The following is a 25255-nucleotide window of genomic DNA, read 5'->3' as shown; positions in this document are numbered from 1 at the left end:
CACCATCACTGTAACATCCGCCACCATAACACCACCACCATCACTGTAACACCACCACCACCTGTAACACCGCCACCACAACTGTACACACCACCTCACAACACCACCACCATCACTTAACACTACCACCATCACTGTAACCACCACCCACCAGCAACACCACCACCATCACTAACACCACCCCACTACCATCACTGTAACACCACCACCATCACTGTAACACCACCACCATCACTGTAACACTACCACCATCACCAGCAACACCACCACCACTGTAACACCACCACCACACTGTAACACCACCATCACTGTAACACTACCACCATCACTGTAATAACACCACCACCACTGTAACACCACCACCATCACTAACACCACCACCACTGTAACACCACCACCACCTGTAACACCACCACCATCACTGTAACACCACCATCACTGTAATACCACCACCACCATCACTGCAACACCACCACCATCACTGCAACACCACCACCATCACTGCAACATCACCATCACTGTAACACCTCCACCATCACTGCCACCTCCACCATCCTTCCACCATCACTGTAATTGTTGCTGATTTTATCTTTAACTGAAATAATGTCTTATCCTTAGTTAGAAAAATGTGTAGAGACCTTGAGAGAGGGTTGGTTGAGAGGGTCAGAAAGCAGTCAGTCACTCACTGGTCTTCCGTCATTAACTTCGTTAACTTCCCGCGTAAACTTCCAGGACAATGGTGTTCTGACACTGACTCCGGCTTCCACTCCGCTATTGCTTATCAGTTTGTTATCGTATAAAAAATAAGTGAATGAGCCTATTGTGTATATAATATGGGGCTATTATATTCGATGGTTGTTTATTCTCGTTTAATTTTATTTTATACATAAATATAAGAGTATATAAATGTGCATTATCTGCCCTCACACACACACACACACACACACACACCCCGTCCTTTCCTGTCATCACCAGGGCTGGGGGAGGAATTAAACCAAAAATAAATGCAGAAAATTAAACAAATCAATAGTGAGAAACGATATATACTGTAAGTTGTGTTGTCAATAGTAAGAGAAACAATTGAGACCCTGTAATGGACGAGTTGACGGTCGGAAATTTTTCGTAAGATGGCAAGTTTTTTTTTTTTTTTTTTTTTTTTTTTTTTAGGTTAAGGTGGGGAAAGGATGGAAGGCCTGCTGGGGCTCAAGGCACAGCCAGACATGAGGATAGAAGTCACAACATATAGTCGGGGGAAAGGTTGAAAAAAGTTTAATGATTAAACGGGGGACGACACCCTTGTTTTACATATTACAGAGTTTGTTGACTAACTAAGCTAACCTAGGATTTAGGATGAGGTTGCACAATGGTTATTTTAGTGAGCAATGACTAGATTGATTTTACAATTACAAGTTTATTAACATCTTATACTGTATTACGTTATGGACTCACTGTTGTGACTTGTTAAATGTGAACTTATATCATCTAAGTTTTAATCTAAGGTGGATCACTGTGGCGGACATAGATGGGTCGCGGGTTGGGTTGTTGTAGTGCGGGCAGACTCAGGGCCACCAGGCGTGGGTCGCCCTCCGTTGATGTCTTCCCCGCGTAGGTGGTCTGGGCTGTGAGGGTCGTCCAGGAGTCAGTGGGTAGAGAAAACGCTTAATTTACTATGGTATTGATATTTTAAAATAAATTGGGCCAAAAGTGTAAAAATTAAGGGTTAAAGGTGCTAAAAAGTCACGTGACTGTGAAAAGCTCTGTGATTGGCTGTGACGTCACAGGTTGGCTCGAGCCACCAAGCAGGAGCCTGGAGGCTTGAGGTTGCCAGCTTGTGGTGTGTTGTTTTTGTTACCAGCAGAAATACAGGACTTGTGGCCATATACAATGTTGATATACACAGGTATACCTTATTTTTAGGTTAAAATAAATTACTGCTCAAGTATCATGGTGTGAATTAACTTGCTGGCTGCCACAATGATGCACAAGACCGATAACTGATGTCTATATTTGATGTTGTGGAAGGACTAGGGACGACCATGGCCAGGGATGATCAGATGACGGGTGTTATTTAACGTGCTTCATAGCTGGATGGCGGAGTTCTTGATAATACTCTACTATCATAATGACGTTTACTTTTGGTAAATTTTCATCTGCCTTGATGAACCTGGAAGTAGTTGTCCAACCTTCTCGGCTGAACAGCTCTGTAAATAATATTATTATATAATTAATTGTGCTTTACTGCGCAACACAGTAATGCTATATTGAATATATAAATATTACTAAGCACATAAACTAATCCAATGGATATTAGCTGCCCCATACAACAAATTTCATAGTATAAATATTCCAAACAATATTGGTATTATTTTGGTTTTGGTCATCTGGGGAACCTTAAAATTCTAACTATGGGATTAAGTACTTTAAACCATAAGACACATTTTTGCGGGATTTCTGTCATAAAACATTTTTCGCTCCCGTAAGAAAATACAAGTCATAGGTTAGGTTAGGTTATGGTAAGTTATAAGATTAACTTAACATACACTAGGGGGGGTTAGTAACTCAAAACTAGTGATTGCCGATAGAAGTGAAGGTCTAAATCGTTCATAACATCACAAACCATCAGAAAGAAACATAGTCTGTATGTCTTAGTACAGGTATGACCAAAACTTAACATTTACCCAATATAGTTTATCTAGAATATAAACATCCAAATACTTGTGGTAGTTATAGTAAAATTTGACCCATTAATTAATATAAATGATGATATATCCCAGTGGTTCATTAGTGAATCATCAAAACAATAACAGCACCACGTTGTCATGTTTACCAAGCATCAGGCATTATCAAATCAAAGTCCAGACAATGTCATTACTTCTAAATTGACTCGTATCTCCATCCCTGCGTCGTCTGCTGGGAAGGTAGTGACGTCATGGCGGCCCTGTTTCCAGAGAAGTAAATTTATCTTGACTATTATAGCAGGACTTTAAACTTTTATTACAAATTATATATACCCTATCACTCTACGAACGTGGCAGAGTGTATTTCTTGTGTTTACCCAGAACCGTCAATTCGTCCATTGTCAGATCAGCAATATAGTTAAGTTAGAGTCTCGGTGTTAATTTTGTCTCCAAACTTGTGTTTCAATGGCAACCTCTCCAGTACGATGACTAAACCCCTTGAATACGATAACTTTACCCTTCGAACACGATGACTTAACCCCTTGAGTACGATGACTTAACCCCTTGAGTACGATGACTTAACCCCTTGAGTACGATGACTTAACCCCTTGAGTACGATGACAACCTTGAGTACGATGGTGGGGGGAGTCTCTCGCTGACTCTTCTTCAAGTTCTAATTGTTGTGACGTCATCGACTACTAAATTAGTAACAATTATCCTCCATCATTAGTCTTAATTATAGAGGTATGAACCCTTCTGAGACACTGTATGAACCAACTCTTCTGAGACACTGTATGAACCCTTCTGAGACACTGTATGAACCAACTCTTCTGAGACACTGTATGAACCCTTCTGAGACACTGTATGAACCAACTCTTCAGGATGTATGAACCCTTCTGAGACACATGTAGAACCCTTCTGAGACACTGTATGAACCAACTCTTCTGAGACACTGTATGAACCCTTCTGAGACACTGTATGAACCCTTCTGAGACACTGTATGAACCAACTCTTCTGAGACACTGTATGAACCCTTCTGAGACACTGTATGAACCCTTCTGAGACACTGTATGAACCCTTCTGAGACACTGTATGAACCCTTCTGAGACACTGTATGAACACACACTGAATGGGACACACACTGGCTTTTATCTCTCTCTCAATACACCTTCAGTAAATGATCTACCACAACACCAAGATCTTTCTCCTTATCAACAGGATCCAGGGAAGTGTTATTGCCAGTGTTAGAGGTTGTTGTATCCTAGCCAAGATGGGTCGAGGAGGAGGTCGAGGGGTGGTTGTCGACATGGAAGGGGTCGAGGAGGTATAGGAGGAGAGAGGTCGAGGAGGTGGAGGAGAAGGTCGAGGATTTAGCCTGTGATGGGAAGGGGTCGAGGATTAAGCCTGTGATGGGAAGGGGGACGATACGCTTCACCAGGACGTTTACAGAGGTTCTCATTACCCTTAACAGGATTATTGGGGAGGGAGCCGGCCTCTGTGTGTGTGAAGAGAGAGAGAGAGAGAGCCATTGTGTGTCCCTTTCAGAGATCAATAACCGCTAAGTTAAAGTTCATGTCTTAAACTGCAATATTCACACACACACAGACACACACACTCACACACACACACATATACACATAAGCTCTATTGTGCCCGCGAGACTAAGGTTAGGATATACAGTAAATACCTCTGGCAGTATGTTCCTCAAGCAGATGTAAACAAAACTAAATGTAAAGTGTGTGTACATACATATGGCCACACACTTGAACACTACGTCCTCGACTGTGTGAAGATAGAACCTTTTAGGGACAGGTCCAAGCACACTGTGTGTGAAATGGCACAACACTTCATCTCTAATGGCAAGATAGCCGACATATTAAGATTGTATCCACTTTTTTGCACTTAGTAACTATATCAGTTCTCATGTACAGAACCAAATACGCAATGTGCTTGAATACCTCCCACGTAAATGTGAATAACAAAGTGTGTGGCCAGACATATTGCCTCGCGCAGTTGTGAATTAGACACCCTTTACTATGCACAGAACTAAACAAACCGTGTATTTAAAATTACTTACTTAAGGAAACTTTAAGGTAGTTTCCCACCACAGGATCTAAGGCTCGGTCCTGTGGTGGTCTGTGTCGTCAACTATATCTTTGTAGTCATCATATAGTATTACAAGTCCCTCCCATGACATCCAATCTATTTTTAAAGTATTTTTGGTGGTGTAACAAATTCCTCAGGCAAGCTGTTCCACACATTTACTGCCCTTGGTTCAAAGGATTACTTTTCTTCTTGTCCTCGCTTCCTCTTGGTAAAGTTTCAAACTGTGTCTTCTTCGCCCCGGTCTTCGGCCCGTGTGTTCTGCAGAGTCTCCCAAGCTGAGCCACATTACCAAGATCTTCATCATTCATTTATGCCTCATTTTATATATTTCTATCATATGGTCTCTCTGCAGCCTGTATCTTGAGCTCGGTAATGTTGACTCCCTTGGTCTATCTGGGTATACTAAATCTTTCCTTCCTGGTTGTCGTCTTGTTGCTCGACTCTGGACTGAACTTTATCTAATCAATCTTATTCTTAGTCTATGGTATCCTGACCACTGGGGACTGTTATACACACCCTTTGTGGCCTATACTCTGTAATCCTTTTTGCGCTACCGCTCACGGATGAGTATGGGTACAATAAACTAGGTGCTGTACGTGGCAAAATAATAATAATAATTTCCTCCATGTAAACTCCCACCACGTCTACATGTCATTAGTTTATTTGGTATTATTGTAGTTTTTAACTTACATTAATGTTACTGTAACCGCCAATCAGACGGTTAGAGGGTGAATACAACTTCTCACGTCGTACACGAACATTACATTTCGGTCAAACCTGTTGAATACAATTCATTTAGTATTTCAAATAAGTCATACATAGGCACTCTTACATAAATGTTTAATCCAATATATATTTACATAACAATCATGGCTATGTAATTAGTCTAATCTTAACACAAAAACAATGACACAGTCTACCTGTGTACACAATAAGTACTAGTTAAACTTACGTGTTGAGAGTCAGAGAGAAGCCAGGGTAGGTGTTGACTCAAAGATATGGGTAGCTATACTCAAATGCCCACCCTATAGCCTGGCCCCCTTGGCTGGTCAGCTATGGCTGAGTCAGGTGATTATAATTATACATAAACAAACTCCCTTCACACCTCCAACCTCCTGGGCCTCATCTTCAACCATCTCAACACTCTACAGTACACGGGCACGCCTCTGAACTCATCTCAACACTCTACATTACACGGGCGGCACGCCTCTGGGCCTCTATATAAACGCACTCTACAGTACACACGGGCGGCACGCCTCCTGGGCCTCTCATGCCTCAACACTCTACTGCAGTACACACGGGCGGCGCCTCCTGGGCCTCTCATGCAACCATCTCAACACTCTACAGTACACACGGGCAGCACGCCTCCTGGGCCTCTCATCTTCCAGCCATCTCAACCTCTACACAGGCACACGGGCAGCACGCCTCCTGGGCCTCTCATCTTCCAGCCATCTCAGCACTCTACAGTACACACGGGCAGCACGCCCCTCCTGGGCCTCTCATCTGCTCTACAGTACACACGGGCAGCACGCCTCCTGGGCTCTCATCTCCAACACTCTACAGTACACACACGGGCAGCACGCCTCCTGGGCCCTCTCATCTCAACACTCTACAGTACACACGGGCGGCACGCCTCCTGGAGCCCTCTCATCTCAACACACACTACAGTACACACACGGGCGGCACGCCTCCTGGAGCCTCTCATCTCCAACACTCTACAGTACACACGGGCACGCCTCCTGGAGCCTCTCATCTCAACACTCTACAGTACACACGGGCGGCACGCCTCCTGGGCCTCTCATCTCAACACTCTACAGTACACGGGCAGCACTCTGGAGCCTCTCATCTCAACACACTACAGTACACACGAGTGACACGCCTCCTGGGTACCTCTCATCTCCAACACTCCTACAGTGACACACACGGGCGGCACGCCTATGAGCTCTAAAAATATAAACCTCTACAGTACACCGGGGCGCGCCTCCTGGGCCTCTCATCTCAACACTCCTACAGTACACACGGGCGGCACGCCTCTGGGCCTCTCATCTCCAGCACACTCTACAGTACACACGGGCGGCACGCCTCCTGAACCTCTATCTCCAACACTCTACAGTACACACGGGCGGCACGCCTCCTGGGCCTCTCATCTCAACACTCTACAGTACACGAGGCTGACACGCCCCTCCTGGGCCTCTCATCTCAACACTCTACAGTACACCGCGAGGCGGCACGCCCCTCCTGGGCCTCTCATCTCAACACTCTACAGTACACACGGGCGGCACGCCTCCTGGGCCCTCTGTCTGCTTACTCTACATTACGCACGGGCGGCGCCTCCTGGGCCTCTCATCTCAACACTACAGTACACGGGCAAAGCCGCGCCCCTCCCTGGAGCCCTCTCATCTCAACACTCCTACAGTACAGGCGGCGCACCCTCCTGGGCCTCTCAATCTCAGCTCTACAGTACACACGGGCGGCACGCCTCTGGGCCTCTCATCTCAGCTTGCTCACAGTACTACAGGCAGGCGCCTCCTGGGCCTCTCATCTCAGCTCTGCATTTTGGGCGGCACGCCTCCTGGAGCCCTCTCATCTGCACTCTACGTACACACGGGCGGCACGCCTCCTGGGCCTCTCATCTCAACACTCCCCAGTACACTTTTGAGCAGCACACCTCCTGGGCCTCTCATCTCAGCACTCACCACAGCAGTACACCGCAGGCGGCACGCCTCCTGGGCCCTCTCATCTCAGCACTCTACAGTACACACGAGCACGCCTCCTGGGCCTCTCATCTCAACACTCTACAGTACCTGCAGTGACACGCGCCTCCTGGGCCTCTCATCTCAACACTCTAGTACACACGGGCCTTTTGCCTCTGGGCCACCTCTCATCTCCAACACTCTACAGTACACACACGGGCGGCACGCCTCCTGGGCCTCATCTCAACACTCTACAGTACACAGGCGCCGCCTCCTGGAGCCTCTCATCTCAACACTCTACAGTACCACGGGCAGCTACAAGACTCCTACTTCTAACACTCTACAGTACACACACGGGCAGCACGCCTCCTGGGCTGCCTCTCATCTCAGCACTCTACACGTACACGGGTGAAGCACACCCCTCCTGGGCCTCATCTCTCAACCTCTACGAGTACACACGGGCAGCACCTCCTGGGCCTCTCATCTCTGCTTGCTCTACACAGTACACACGAGGCGTACGCCTCTGGAGCCCTCTCATCTCAACACTCTACAGTACACACGGGCGGCCGCGCCTCTGGAGCCTCTCATCTCCAACACTCTACAGTACCTTGGGGCGGCACGCCTCCTGGGCCTCTCATCTCAACCTCTACAGTACACCGCAGGCCACGCCCTCCTGGGCCTCTCATCTCAACACTCTACAGTACACACGAGGCAGCCGCCTCCTGGGCCTCTCATCTCAACACACTACAGGTACCCACACAGGCGCACCTCCTGGGTACTCTCATCTCCAGCTCTACAGTACACACAGGCAGCGCCTCCTGGAGCCTCTCATCTCAACACTCTACAGCAGTACACACAGGCGGCACGCCTCACAGACCTCTCATCTCAACACTCTACAATTTTTAGGGCCTTGCGCCTCCTGGGCCTCTCATCTCAACACTCTACAGTACACACGGGCACCTCCTGGGCCTCTCATCTCCAACACTCTACAGTACACACACAGGCTTGCGCCTCTAGGCCCTCTCATCTCAACACTCTGGTACACGGGGCGGCACGCCTCCTGGAGCCTCTCATCTCAACACTCTACAGTACACACGAGGCGGCACTCTGGGCCTCTCATCTCAACACTCTACCACAGTACACACGACACGCCTCCTGGGCCTCTATCTCACAACACACTACAGTACCTGCGGACGGCGCCTCCTGGGCCTCTCATCTCAACACTCTACAGTACACAGGCTGACGCCTCCTGGGCCTCTCATCTCAACCTTGCTCTACAGTACACACGGGCAGGCACGCCTCCTGGGCCCTCTCATCTCAACACTCTACAGTACACATGGCAGGCACGCCTCCTGGAACTCATCTCAACACTCTACAGTACACACGGGCAGGCACTCCTGGGCCCTCTCATCTCAACACTCCTACAGTACACACACAGGCAGAGCGCCTCCTGGGCCTCTGTCTCCAGCACACAGTACACACGAGGGCAGGAACGCCTCACGGGGCCTCTCATCTCAACACTCTACAGTACACACGGGCAGGCACGCCTCCTGGGCCTCTCATCTCAACACACTACAGTACCTGCGGGCAGGCACGCCTCCTGGGCCTGTCTCAGCACTCACCACAGTGCACGGGCAGCACGCCTCCGCAGGCCTCTCTGTCTCAACCTCACCACAGTACACACAGGCGGCAGCGCCTCACAGGCCTCTGTCTCAGCACTCTGCAAGAGTACACACGGCACGCCTCCTGGAGCCTCTCATCTCAACACTCTACAGTACACGGGCGGCGCCTCCTGGAGCCCTCTCATCTCAACACTTCTACAGTACACACGGGCGAGGCACACGCCTCCTAGACTCTCATCTCCAGCACTCTACAGTACACACACGGGCAGGCACGCCTCCTGGGCCTCTCATCTCTCAACACTCTACAGTACACACGGGCAGCACGCCTCTCCTGGGCCTCTCATCTCCAACTCTACAGTACACGGGCGGCACGCCTCCTGGAGCCTCTCATCTCCAACACTCTACACAGTACACGGGCAGCACGCCTCCTGGGCCTCTCATCTCCAACACTCTACAGTACACGGGGCACCCTCCTGGGCCTCTCATCTCAACGCTCTACAGTACCGCGACACGCCTCCTGGGCCTCTCATCTCAACACTCTACGAGTACACACGGGCAGGCACGCCTCCTGGGCCTCTCATCTCCCAACACTCTACAGTACACACGGGCGGCACGCCTCCTGGGCCTCTCATCTCAACACTCTACAGTACACACGGGCGGCACGCCTCCTGGAGCCTCTCATCTCAGCACTCTACAGTACACAGGCGGCCTCCTGGAGCCTCATCTCAACACTCTCTACGAGTACACGGGCAGCACGCCTCTGGGCCCTCTCATCTCAACACACTACCACAGTACACACGGGCGGCACGCCTCCTGGGCCTCTCATCTCAACACTCTACAGTACACACGGGCGGCACGCCTCCACACAGGCCTCTCATCTCAACACACTACAGTACACACGAGGCAGGCACGCCTCCTGGGCCCTCTCATCTCAACACTCTACAGTACACACGGGCGGCACGCCTCCTGGGCCTCTCATCTCCAACACTCTACAGTACACACGGGCGGCACGCCTCCTGGGCCTCTCATCTCCAGCACACTACAGTACACGGGCAGCACGCCTCCTGGGCCTCTCATCTCAACACTCTACAGTACACACGGGCGGCACGCCTCCTGGGCCTCTCATCTCTCAGCACTCTACAGTACACACACACGGGCAGCACGCCTCCTGGGCCCTCTCATCTCAACACTCTACAGTACACACGGCGGCACGCCTCCTGGGCCTCTCATCTCAACACTCTACAGTACACACGGGCGGCACGCCTCCTGGGCCTCTCATCTCTCCAACACTCTACCCAGTACACACGGGCAGCACGCCCCTCCTGGGCCTCTCATCTCCAGCACTCTACAGTACACACGGGCAGCACACCTCCTGGGTACTCTCATCTCAACCTCTACAGTACACGGGCGGCACGCCTCTGGGCCTCTCATCTCAACACTCTACAGTACACGCGGGCGGCACGCCCTCACCAGGCCTCTCGCTCTCAACTCACAGTACACACGGGCGGCACACGCCTCCTGGGCCCTCTCATCTCAACACTCACCCGGTACACACGGGCGGCACTCTGGGGCCTCATCTCAACACTCTACAGTACACACACGGGCGGCGCCTCCTGGGCCTCTCATCTCAGCCTCTACACAGTACGCACGGGCGGCACGCCTCCTGGGCCTCTCATCAGCACTCACAGTACACACGGGCAGCACCTCCTGGGCCTCTCATCTCAGCACTCCTACAGTACACACGGGCGGCACACCTCCTGGGCCTCTCATCTCAACACACTACAGTACACACGGGCAGCACGCCTCCTGGGCCCCTCTCATCTCCAGCACTCTACAGCGGTACACACGGGCGGCACGCCTCCTGGGCCTCTCATCTCAACACTCTACAGTACACACGGGCGGCACGCCTCCTGGGCCTCATCCTCAACACTCTACAGTACACGCACGGGCGGCACGCACTAAACATGACATGAGTTACAGCCTAACATAACATTTGTTTATATGTCATCATAATTATGTACCGCTTGCGGTAACAGTTACAGATTGTGTCTTGTTTTTTCCATTAAGAAACAGAAAATGTGTAATTGTTTAATTTTCCTTTAATAATAAGTGTTGTTTGTCTGTCTGTCTGTCTCTCTGTCCTTCCGTCTTGAAACAGGATATTTTAGAAGAAAGATTGACGTTAACGCTTGTGTACTAATATAGGTGTTTCTGACAGGTATGTTGACGTTGGTGAACTGCGTCAGCGTCCGGCTCTCCATGAGGATACAAACGGTGTTCACGGCGGCCAAGCTCGTCGCTCTTGTTATTATTATTGTGGCGGGAGCTCTGCATGTTGGGCAAGGTCGGTACACTTAATACTCTCTCAACCTTATTTGTATCTCTTTATTTATTTGTGTACATAGGATTATTTGAGTAACTATCCTGGACGAATGTTCTGTCCGGTACATCCAACTCTTGGTTCTGTCCGGTACATCCAACTCTCTGTGCTGTATAATTAATGAGGAAAGGTTAGGTGGACCCAGGACTGTTACTACCTACCAGGACTGTCGCTACCTACCAGGACTGTTACTACTTACCAAGACTATTACTTGTTACTACCTACCAGGACTGTCGCTACCTACCAGGACTGTCGCTACCTACCAGGACTGTCGCTACCTACCAGGATTGTTACTACCTACCAGGATTGTTACTACTTACCAGGACTGTCGCTACCTACCAGGACTGTCGCTACCTACCAGGACTGTCGCTACCTACCAGGACTGATTTACAGATTTATAAACAAAGAGGGCACAGCAGTAGATGTTAATATCCTCGAACTTTAACATTTTCAATTTAGCAAATTGTTCGTTAGTGTGATAATATTTTTTTTCAAGTAGGTCATTGTGTTTTTGTAGAGCCAGAGGAGCCCCATAGTGTGTGACAGTGTATCAAGTGTTGGTAAACAAGATCATGATAGATTTCTTTCATTGCTGTGAGTAGTGACTGTCGAGTGTGATACATGATACCGCACAGTTTATTGACGTTATTGTGAATGGCTTGTATGTGGTTTCTCCAGTTAAGTTTCTCATCAACAATAACTCCGAGGAATTTAGTATTTTGTTCACGTTTGAGGACTGTATTACCAAGGTACAGGGGGTCCAGGTCTGGGGGTAAGTTTTTTCTTTTTTGTGAAAGATCGTGTAGTGAGTTTTCTCAAGGTTTCAGGTCAGTTTATTACGTATTACCCAGGTCCTGTCTTTAGTCAATTCAGTGTTCATAATTCTCATCAAGGAATGGAGGTCTGTGTTGCTGGCATAGATTACTATCGTCTGTAAATAAGTTGTATTTTATGAGTGTGCTGGAGTGGACTATGTCGTTTATGTATACTCGGAGGGGGTGGATGACAGCACTTGGGGGACGGAGGAGGGACTGTGTGAGTGCTGCAGAAGTGTTAGTCGCTCACCGCAGAGAATTTTGACACAAAGGACGGCGTCGAGAGCTGTAATTCGATCGCAGACGGGGAGCAGCAGCAGTCCCTCACGCTACATGGCTTCCGTTTGGTCCAGTAGTCTAGGGTAACCAAGGCTGAGTTTCATGCACCGTGTGTTTCCCCTGTTAAGAGGCAACTGGGAGGCCAATAGAGGTGTAGTCGACTGTTATACGGATAATGACACAGAAGACTGACAGAGATCACGAGAATAAAGGAAACTGCTACTAGTCTGATGGTTCACACTAGGGAGTCCTGTTTATACCTAACTCTCATGCATCCGTTCAGCCTATACTTGAAGTTTCCCAGAGTGTTCGAGTGAATGATGATGTTTGGTAACTTGTTCCACTCCTCCACTACTCTAACCAATGTTTGCATAGTTATCGTCTACATCTAAATTTACCTCTAGTGTTTTATCTCTGTTATAATTGTTGATGAAATAGTGTAATTGCTTCACCTAGTTACAGTAGACGCTTAAAGACCTTAGTGTTGAAGTGCCGTTATAAACGTTTTAACAACAAAATAAATATAGTTTAGTCGAATTTAAAATCATTCCTACCAGTTCGCTCCTGGGTAGTTAGAAACACGTATAGATAGATAGATATTTTATTAACCACAAAAATAACTGCTTCATGAATATAAACAATATACATTATGGTCCATGGCTAAAATGTTCAACAGTAAAACAGTAAATTAAAATACAGTTAACTAACTACATACGAATACAAATAACACAGACACTAAAATACACAACTAGGAAATCGTAGTACATACACCTGATACTAGGAAAACTATCACGTAAGTTTATTCATACTTAAACATACAAGGCAAGTCTAGAATGGATGGCACTCCATACAATTTGATGGCCAGGCCTTTCAATGAACAAGTTTTCTAGTGTTGTGATGTGGGACGACACTCTTCAAAGACATGCCTTTCAGTCTGAATCTCACCACATGTACACAGTCGTTCTTATATCGGCAAGTGGCCTCTACCGCGCCTGTTCCAGTGAGGGAGTGGGCAAGGTTACTCGTACTCGTGTCCATGATAAGCGCTCTATCTCCTTGCGTACAGCAAATTCCGGATTTATAGACCGGTACAACTGAACTCTAGATGAACCAGTGTCTTAATTTTTGTATCAACTCATCACAGGCAATCCGTGCAGTTGTTGTCGAGTGTCACACGAATGGCATGAGACAGCGGGTCATCCTCAATATCCCTCCTCTCTCTCCACACACATACTCGTGTGAGGACGTGTGCCCGCTGGAGAATTGTCTGAATGTCGCGGCTAACTCTTCAATTTGTGCCTTGAGTCACTCCAGAGTCTCGGTGTAATGGCAAGACTTAATGGGAGGAATTCACAACACCATTATCGTCCCGGAAAACTGCCAGCATGAGTCCTTGGTAAGGCATTTTACCGAGTGCCTCTTGCGCTCTGAGTCGGAATATTTCAGCCAAAACTTCCATCCGCCTCTGGATTCTGGGAGTCTATCGTGATCGTACACACACATACACACACACACACACCAACTCGGCTAACAAGACACCTGTGAATGAAGGAAGTTACACAGCAGAACTCTCACTTGTTGAGAGAGAGAGAGAGAGAGAGAGAGAGAGCACCCTTCTATACACACTCTGAGATAAACTACCAAATAATGTTGACATACAGCATCAACATTACACTAAGATTCTACTTTAACTATAAACGTTCACTCAACATCATGCAAAACTAAGCAACAGATCTTCTACCAACATCTAATTAAGGTAGAATCCCAGTATAATGTTACCTCCTTACTGGTGCTGTGACATTGTATCTAGTTAAGGTAGTCTCAGTATAATGTTGATATTATTTTCGAGCTTTGTTGTGCATCAACCTAAATGAACCAGTTAGACATATTCTTCCATCTTCAATTATGAGAAATATGTCACCCGAAGCTTCAAGTATCTGACGACTGGTTCACAAAACAGTGGGTTAACGATGTGAGGTGGCCACATTTCCCCGCCGTCGCCGCCACCTCGACCATCAACAACCCAGACGGTGAACTTTGCAGATAAACACGGCCAACAGTCGACTTGTCAAGGCGGAGTGAGGTGAGAAGACTCTTCGTTAAAATCCAGACCCAGCCGTAACCCAACCTAACCCATCTTTATTATAACCCGTCTCTACCCTAACCCGTCTCTACCCCTAACCCGTCTCTACCCCTAACCCGTCTCTACCCTAACCCGTCTCTACCCCCTAACCCGTCTCTACCCCTAACCCGTCTCTACCTAACCCGTCTACCCTAACCCGTCTCTACCCTAACCCGTCTCTACCTAACCCGTCTCTACCTAACCCGTCTCTACCCTAACCCGTCTCTACCCTAACCGTCTCTACCTAACCCGTCTCTACCTCTAACCCGTCTCTACTAACCCGTCTCTACCCTAACTCTCTACCCTATCTCTACGTCTCTACCCTAACCCGTCTCTACCCTAACCCGTCTCTACCTAACCCATCTCTACGTCTCTACCCTACGTCTACTATCCGTCTCTACCCTAACCCGTCTCTACCCTAACCCGTCTCTACCCTAACCCGTCTCTACCCTAACCCATCTCGTCTCTACCTAACCCGTCTCTACCCTAACCCGTCTCTACCCTAACCCGTCTCTACTCTTACCCGTCTCTACCTAACCCGTCTATACCCTAACCCGTCTCTACATGCCCGTCTCTACCTAACCCGTCTCTACCCTAACCCGTCTCTACCCTAACCCGTCTCTACCCTAACCCGTCTCTACCCTAACCCGACTCTATCCTAACCCGTCTCTACCCTAACCCGTCTCTACCCCTAACCCGACTCTATCCTAACCCGTCTCTACCCTAACCCGTCTCTACCCTAACCCGTCTCTACACAGTTGTGTGTTGACCCTGCTGGAGGAAAGGTCACGGGGATTAACTGTCAGTACAATGGCCAGTGTTAGTTGTGAGCAGCCCTGTGTCCTGCTGAGGGCCGAGTTAGTGAAGGTCAAGGACGAAAACTTGAAATTAAAGGAAGTGAATGAAGGAGGAAGAAAAGAGACAGGGAGAGTCTGACGAAGACACAAGCGAGTGGAGGGTTGTGATGAGAGGAACGACCAAACTGATGGTGAAGAAGGACAAAGGAAAGACTACAGCTAAGTGTACTAACTCTTTTAGTCCTTTGGTGGACGAACTGAACGGGAACATAGTGAAGGACAAGGCTGACAAGGAAGGTATTAAAACCTTAATTGTTGGCGATTCCCAGGTACGGTACCTGGATAGAGCTTTCTGTTAAAATCAGAATAACTAGAATGAAAGTGTATTTGTCAGTAGCTTGAGTGGGGGATATAGTTGACAGGATGGACAATATCTTGTCTGGTAATGGGAACAAACCCCTTATCTGCCTGAGTGCAGGAGCCAATGATATTGGCTGGTGTAGGAGTGAGGAGCTTCTTGATAAGTTGACGACAGTTATTGAACGTATTAGGTCGAAGGAAGGGATCCTTGTCATGGCCTGAAATTTTTCGCATTTTCTGAATAATGGCAGGTGAAATTTAATGTGGGCAAATGTAAAGTACTGTACTTGTCTACAAAATGTAAATAGAGAAACCAGGTATCAGATGAACAACATTCTTATAGAGAAATTCGACTGTGAGAAAGATTTAGGAGTAATGGTAAGTATGAATCTTAAACCAACACAACAATGTGTATTTACTCGAAACAAGGCTAACAAAGTACTTGGGTTCACACAAAGGAGTGTTAGTTACAAGACCTACGAGGTCATCCTAAAACTATATCTTGCACTTGTGAGACCTTACTAGGATTACGCAGTTCAGTTCTGGTCACCGTATTACAGAATGGATATAGAATTTTTGGAAAGCATTCAGAGGAGAATGACAAGACTAATCCCGGGCATTAGGAACCTTGAGTACAGAGACAGGTTAAAGCATCTTCATATGCACATAACATAACATAACATAACATATTGGTATAATTTCCTATTTTAATATTCTTCGTGTTCAAACTAAATTAACTAGGCCCCCACGTTTAAACATTTATTGGGCTAAGACTGAAAAAGCTGTTATATAAAGCCCTAGCTTAATCAAGTTAATTGCAATCCATATTTTATGCCTTATATCACTTAACTTTGGCTAGCCTATGAAAATTTAGAGCCTTTCATGTTATTATAAGCCATATACATAAGAAAATAGGCTAAGGCTATTGGTTGAATATAAGAAAAACAAGGCGAAGTCTAGGCATGAATGTTCACTTGACCTCATATTTGGCTTTCATTACTGAGGGATATTTACGGCTATCTGTAAGTTTACTCAGTCATAAAAGATATTTTTACCCTGAGTGTGAACAATACAAACCTTCTCTTTTGGTAAAAAATACTTTATAATTTGTAAGAAGACAAAAGATGAGTCTCTTCCAAACTGCGACAAATAGGAACAATCAAGTCTCTTATTATCTTCAAAAAAAATGTACGAAAAAGACAAAGTAAAATACTGTATTATATTTCAGTATGTTGATGTACAAAACATTTTCTTCATTATTCTATGATGAAACAAGTCTAACAGGCATTATTACAACATATACTATTATTATTTTTTATACAAACGGGTTGAGAGTGTTACACAACCTCAGGAGGTGGTGTAAGTTAAGCGCTAGATTATGAGCTCACATACGAGGTTCGATGTCACATATTTGTTTTGAGTTTTACCGATCTGAGACTAAGTCCAGTTACGGGGTAAACAAAGACATACAGTCCCATAATGTTTTGAGTATCCGGCCCCAGTGCAGTATATTACAGTACAGTATATTACAGTACAGTGCAGTATATTACAGTACATTTACAGTACAGTGCAGTATATTACAGTACAGTATATTACAGTACAGTGCAGTATATTACAGTACAGTATATTACAGAACAGTGCAGTATATTACAGTACAGTATATTACAGTACAGTGCAGTATATTACAGTACAGTGCAGTATATTACAGTACAGTGCAGTATATTACAGTACAGCATATTACAGTACAGTGCAGTATATTACAGTACAGTATATTACAGTACAGTACAGTATATTACAGTACAGTGCAGTATATTACAGTACAGTGCAGTATATTACAGTACAGCACAGTATATTACAGTACAGCATATTACAGTACAGTGCAGTATATTACAGTACAGTATATTACAGTACAGTGCAGTATATTACAGTACAGTATATTACAGAACAGTGCAGTATATTACAGTACAGTATATTACAGTACAGTGCAGTATATTACAGTACAGCATATTACAGTACAGTGCAGTACATTACAGTACAGTATATTACAGTACAGTGCAGTATATTACAGTACAGCATATTACAGTACAGTGCAGTATATTACAGTACAGTGCAGTATATTACAGTACAGTATATTACAGTACAGTGCAGTATATTACAGTACAGCATATTACAGTACAGCATATTACAGTACAGCATATTACAGTTCAGTGCAGTATATTACAGTACAGTACAGTATACAATATTACAGTACAGCATATTACAGTACAGTGCAGTATATTACAGTACAGTGCAGTATATTACAGTACAGTGCAGTATATTACAGTACAGTGCAGTATATTACAGTACAGTGCAGTATATTACAGTACGGTGCAGTATATTACAGTACAGTGCAGTATATTACAGTACAGTGCAATATATTACAGTACAGTGCATTATATTACAGAACAGTGCAGTATATTACAGTACAGCATATTACAGTACAGTGCAGTATATTACAGTACAGTGCAGCATATTACAGTACAGTGCTGTATGTTACAGTACAGCATATTACAATACAGTGCAGTATATTACACTACAGCATATTACAGTACAGTGCAATATATTACAGTACAGTGCAGTATATTACAGTAAAGTGCAGTATATTACAGTACAGTCAATTACAGTACAGTGCAGTATATTACAGTACAGTGCAGTATATTACAGTACAGTGCAGTATATTACAGTACAGTCTATTACAGTACAGTGCAGTATATACGTACAGTATATTACAGTACAGTACAGCATATTACAGCACAGTACAGCATATTACAGTACAGTGCAGTATATTACAGTACAGTCTATTACAGTACAGTGCAGTATATTACAGTACAGCACAGTACAGTACATTACAGCATAGTACAGTACAGTATATTACAGTACAGTATAGTATAGTACAGTACAGTATAGTACAGTCTATTACAGTACAGTACATTACAGTACAGTACAGTACAATACAATACAGCATTAGTACAGCATAGTACAGTACAGTACAGTACAGTACAGTACAGTATAGTATAGTATAGTATAGTATAGTACAGTATATTACAGCACAGTACAGCACAGTACTGTACAGTACAGTATATTACAGTACAGTACAGTACAGTGCAGTATATTACAGTACAGAACAGTACAGTATATTACAGTACAGCACAGTACATTACATTACATTACAGCACAGTACACTACAGTATAGTACAGTACAATACAGTACAGCACAGCACAGCACAGCACAGTGTCTGGGGAATAATCTTTGTCGTGGTGACGACCAAGTGTTGCGTCATGGTACTGACTGCCTCCACTGTCCAGTGTTGAGGGAAGGAAGGTGTGTGTCTTAAGGTTGAGGTGGTGGTCGAGGAAGGCTTCTTCGTGGGCTGCTTCTTTGGTGAGGAGAACTTGATATGGATGTTACTGTATCATTGTATCTCTCCTGGCGACGACACCGAGGGCTTTGGATGACTACTGAAGGAGGTGGAGGTGGTGAGCCTGGCAGGTGTGGGTGTACAGTACTGTCGCTAAAAAGGTGATGCCGTTGTTCAGTGCGGGCGTAGGCAGCTCCCCCATGGATGGCTATATCAGTGTGTGTGGAGGGGGCTCAGTCGCTGACCTTGTGAGTTTGTCGCTCAGAGCTACACACTGCTGACCCCAGTGTTATGGTAGACAAGGAGTGGAGGGTCATGAGACAGGGGACGACATCACTTGTTATAACTAAGTGCACGGGTATGAGGATGTAGTTCTGTTGGCCGTGTTTACCGTAAGGGAAGCTGTTAACGACAGTAAGAGCTGTACGAAGCGGTCATGGTGGTAGAGTACTGGGAACAGCTGGTATAGTAGTGTGGGTGACCCATTGTGGTAGAGGAAGGGACGGAGGTTGGGCAGCTCAGGGTGTCGACCTTTGGATGTTGTGAGTAGGACATAATTATATTCCCTGCTGACAATACTGACACCTAGGGCGCCGTATGCTGACACCAAGAAGGCCACACGGGGACATGGGAGGCCACTTGAGGACAGGAGAGACTACATGAGGACAGGGAGGCCAGGGGGGGATAGGGTAGGGCCAATCGTTGACAGGGAAGGCCAGGAGTGGACAGAGAAGGCCAAGGGTGGACAGGGAAGGACCAGGTGAGGCCACACGAGGAAGAAAGGCCAAGGGAGGTCACAGGAAGCCAGGCGAGGACAGGGAAGGCCACATGAGGACAGGGGAGGCCACACGAGGACAGGGGAGGCCACACGAGGACAGGGGAGGCCACACGAGGACAATGTGTATGTAGAGGTGCTGGAGTGAGAGGTACAGTGTTACGGTGGTACAGTGTTACGGCGGTACAGTGTTATGGTGGTACAGTGTTATGTTGGTACAGTGGTACAGTGTTACGGTGGTGCAGTTTACGGTGGTACAGTGTTATGGTGGTACAGTGTTATGGTGGTACAGTGGTACAGTGTTACGGTGGTGCAGTGTTATGGTGGTACAGTGTTACGGTGGTACAGTGTTATGGTGGTGCAGTGTTACGGTGTACAGTGTTACAGTGTTATGGTGAACAGTGTTATGGTGGTACAGTGTTACAGTGTTACGGTGGTAGTGTGTTAATTGGTAGTGTTACAGTGTTACGGTACAGTGTTATGGTGGTAGTGTTACAGTGTTACGGTGGTACAGTGTTACGGCGGTACAGTGTTATGGTGGTAGTGTTACAGTGTTACGGTGGTACAGTGTTACGGTGGGCACAGTGTTACGGTGGTACAGTGTTATGGGTAAGTGTTATGGTGGTAGTGTTACGGTGGTACAGTGTTACGGTGGTACAGTGTTACGGTGGTACAGTGTTATGGTGGTACAGTGTTATGGTGGTAGTGTTACGGTGGACAGTGTTACGGTGGTACAGTGTTATTGGTAGTGTTACAGTGTTACGGTGGTACAGTGTTACGGTGGTACAGTGTTACGGTGGTCAGTGTTACGGTGGTACAGTGTTACGGTGGTACAGTGTTACGGTGGTCGTATGGTGGTGGTGTTACGGTGGTACAGTGTTACGGTGGTACAGTATTATGGTGGTAGTGTTACAGTGTTACGGTGGTACAGTGTTACGGTGGTACAGTATTATGGTGGTAGTGTTACAGTGTTACGGTGGTACAGTGTTACGGTGGTACAGTGTTATGGTGATACAGTGTTATGGTGGTACAGTGTTATGGTGGTACACAGTATTATGGTGGTACAGTATTATGGTGGTACAGTGTTATGGTGGTAGTGTTACAGTGTTACGGTGGTACAGTGTTACGGTGGTACAGTGTTACGGTGGTACAGTGTTATGGTGGTACGTGTTATGGTGTGTGTTACGGTGGTACAGTGTTATGGTGGTACAGTGTTACAGTGTTACGGTGGTGCAGTGTTATGGTGGTACAGTGTTATGGTGGTACAGTGTTACGGTGGTAGTGTTACAGTGTTACGGTGGTACAGTGTTATGGTGGTACAGTGTTATGGTGGTACAGTGTTATGGTGGTACAGTGTTATGGTGGTACAGTGGTACAGTGTTACGGTGGTGCAGTGTTATGGTGGTACAGTGTTATGGTGTACAGTGTTATGGTGGTACAGTGTTGCGGTAGTGGTGTTACAGTGTTACGGTGGTACAGTGTTACGGTGGTAGTGTTATGGTGGTACAGTGTTATGGTGGTACAGTGTACAGTGTTACGGTGGTGCAGTGTTATGGTGGTACAGTGTTATGGTGGTACAGTGTTATGGTGGTACAGTGGTACAGTGTTACGGTGATACAGTGTTATGGTGGTACAGTGTTATGGTGGTACAATGTTATGGTGGTACAGTGTTATGGTGGTACAATGTTATGGTGGTACAGTTTATGGTGGTACATTGTTATGGTGGTACAGTGTTACGGTGGTACAGTGTTACGGTGGTACAGTGTTATGGTGGTACAGTGTTACGGTGGTACAATGTTACGGTGGTACAGTGTTATGGTGGTACAGTGTTACAGTGTTACGGTGGTACAGTGTGATGGTGGTACAGTGTTATGGTGGTACAGTGTTACAGTGTTACGGTGGTACAGTGTTACGGTGGTACAGTGTGATGGTGGTACAGTGTTATGGTGGTTCAGTGTTACAGTGTTACGGTGGTACAGTGTTACGGTGGTACAGTGTTATGGTGGTACAGTGTTACGGTGGTACAATGTTACGGTGGTACAGTGTTATGGTGGTACAGTGTTACAGTGTTACGGTGGTACAGTGTGATGGTGGTACAGTGTTATGGTGGTACAGTGGTACAGTGTTACGGTGGTGCAGTGTTATGGTGGTACAGTGTTACGGTGGTACAGTGTTACGGTGGTACAGTGTTACGGTGGTACAGTGTTATGGTGGTACAATGTTATGGTGGTACAGTGTTATGATGGTACATTGTTATAGTGGTACAGTGTTATGGTGGTACAGTGTTATGGTGGTACAGTGTTATAGTGGTACAGTGTTATGGGTACAGTGTTACGGTGGTACAGTGTTACGGTGGTATAGTGTTATGGTGGTACAGTGTTATGGTGGTACAGTGTTATGGTGATACAGTGTTACGGTGATACAGTGTTACGGTGGTACAGTGTTACGGTGGTACAGTGTTATGGTGGTACAGTGTTACGGTGATACAGTGGTACAGTAGTACAGCTGATGTAACAATTCCTTTAATTATTTGTGGCGTTAATCCGTAAAGCTTCATAACTTAAATTGTATTCAAATGTAAATGTTTAATATTTATTGTTGGTAGTGACAATACCCAGGAATATTGTGACCTGACTTGACCTATCCTGACCTAACCTAACTTAACTTATCCTGACATGACTACAAGTTGATATTTTCGTGACCTTGTGGTATGCGGACTTTCCCTCCCTCCTAACCTCTCCTCCTCCCCCCATCTGTGTAAGAAGAAGAGGAAGGTGTTAATAGTTTGAGAATATAATCAAGTTAGTGTAGGAGGAGGTGCAGTAGTGGCCACCTTCCTCTGGCCCACTGATGGTACTGTTGGTGTTGGCTGCCCACGCTCATACCAGGCAGCCTTACCTGTAATGTATACCTAAAGCTCTCTCTTCTTATCGTAATGAAAAAGGTGTGTTATTTTATGTTATGGCGTTATTGTTGTTCTCTGTACCGTTACGTGTTGTTGTGTTAATGGGTGAGTCTTACCACACAAGCCGAGGGAGAAGAATTCCTTGATCTCATTGAAGACTCGCAAGACGTGCCGGAACCTACGAGGGGAGACAACTGGAGGCTATGGTGGTCGAGGTCTACGTCGGGGAGACACTAACTCTGACCAGCGACCTCTACAGTACAGACTAAGATGGAATACAATCTTTGATAGTGGAGAAAGTACAGGAGGAACAATATGACTTCAACCATAGAGATTACCAGCTGGTGAGAGACAAACTACAGACAATTAACTGGAAGGAAATTATTAAACAAGAGTCAAACATTGATGAATGGTAGCAAGAACTTATGGAGGAATGTATACCTCAGAAAACAAGAAGAAGAAGAAGGAATAAGACCAGGTGGATGAATCACAGGTCTAGGAAAGCCTGCAAGAGAACATACCAAATACCAGAGCACAGGGCATCATGCAGATTATGTAGTATACTAAAGAACCCCAAACGTGGCCAGTCAGAACATCAGATCAGCCAAACGGCACTTAAAGAGATCAACCTAACCCAATGTGTTACGAAAGATCTCAAGTCTTTTAATGTTTATGTCAGGAGTAAAATGAAAACAAACGAGGGTGAGAGAGAGAGCAGACACACTAAATGATTACTTCACATCAGTAATCATCCAGAAGACGATGGATAACTGAGTAAATCTAGAAGAATTCAAAGCTCCTGGAGTGGACGGAGCACAGACTAAGGTGATAAAGGAGGCGGCACACATAAGATTTGATCTCCACTAAGGCTCTTGTTCGGGGAATCTTTGGATCAAGTTAGAGCACCGAGGGACTGGATATTAGCCAACGTCAGTACACAAGAAGGGCAGGAAAAGTGCAGCAGAAAACTACAGGCCGATCATCAGCCTATCATCACATATGTTCATCAACAGACGATGGATAACTGAGGGACGCCATCATCCAACTCCTGACCAAACACAGTCTCATCATCGCATCACAACACGGTATCATGGTGAGAAAATCCTGGCTGACAAACTTACTCACTTCCCTTGATACAGTAACACACTACGTGTTATACCGTACATGGATTTTTCTAAGGTGTCTGACAAAGTCTCACATACACGACTAGCCTCTTAGGTCCAGGCACTTGTACATTCTGAATGGAAACACGTTCCCAGTGGAGTACCACACGGCTCTATTCTTGGACCCACTTTGTTTGTGATCTATATAAACGACATGGATGAAAATATATCGAATCACATTGTCAAGTTTGTGAGCGACACGAAGGTACTTGGGGAAAAGCAACTCGAGACGATGTGGCAATGCAGAAAGACCTGCATGAGCTGTTCTAGTGGTCTCGAGACTGGCAAATGTTCTCTAACATTAAAAAATGCAAGACCTTACACATATGATACAACAACTGTAATACTGTTGATAACTCTTTCATGGATACTGTCGATAAGGAGAAAGATCTTGGTGTTGTGGTAGATTATTCACTGAAGGCGTACAACAAGTGAGGAAAGTAAACCAAGATTTGGGAATTATAAAACGTACCTTTAAATATAAAGATAAGAAAATGCTCCTTCAACTGTACAAACCTGGATTACTGGTTTTCTGTGAAAGTGAATGAGGGTTTTAAGCCCTGTCCACACGATCGAGCAGTGCCCGGCGGGTTTTGCCCGTTTACCAGGCAAAGCCTGTGTGTTATTGTCACACCAATAATGTACATTGCATAAGCTTATTTGGTTATACACTGGATATCTGGACTGAGCGGGGAACATATTACGTATCACATTTGCAGTACTTAAAGTCGTCGCTCCATATCCGGCAGCAAACCACCAGGCAGGCTGACCATGATTTCGCTCAACGACGGGCACGGGCACTCCGCTGGTTTGCCCTCCAATTTTGCCTGATAACGGGCATTTAGCGCGTGCCCGCCGGGCACTGCTCGATCGTGTGGACGGGCCTTTATAGGCATGACTGCCCATATAAGGGACAGTGTGGATACAACACACTGTATACTAAACCTTCGGTAGACAAGGGGGCAGCATGGCCGGTACTGCACTCCACCTCATTCACTTCCCCAAGGTATAAACTTAAGGTACCCATTTACAGCTGGGTGAACAGGGAGTGCCCAGGAATCAAACCACCGACCCCTGGAACACGAGGAGAGTGCTGTATCAACTCAACCGCCGTGCTTCTTGGTTTACTATATACTGTGCAGACCTGTAAACCCTGCCTCCA

General features: G+C 46.1%; 1 protein-coding gene across 1 annotated transcript in view; it reads left to right on the top strand.

The window, feature by feature from the left end:
- Positions 1 to 25255, top strand: part of LOC121875590 (large neutral amino acids transporter small subunit 1-like) — a gene marked incomplete at its 5' end in the record, with an annotated part of 106624 nt that overhangs the window by 20333 nt on the left and 61036 nt on the right. Inside the window, 1 exon segment of the mRNA XM_042380173.1 lies at positions 11287 to 11443. Coding sequence (XP_042236107.1) covers positions 11287 to 11443 — 157 coding nt within the window.

Source organism: Homarus americanus, unplaced genomic scaffold, assembly GCF_018991925.1.
Source record: "Homarus americanus isolate GMGI-L3 unplaced genomic scaffold, GMGI_Hamer_2.0 scaffold7412, whole genome shotgun sequence".
In the NCBI taxonomy this organism is placed as follows: Eukaryota; Metazoa; Arthropoda; class Malacostraca; order Decapoda; family Nephropidae; genus Homarus; species Homarus americanus.
The sequence above is the reverse complement of the archived record's forward strand: the minus strand, read 5'-3'. Positions and strand labels throughout refer to the sequence as shown.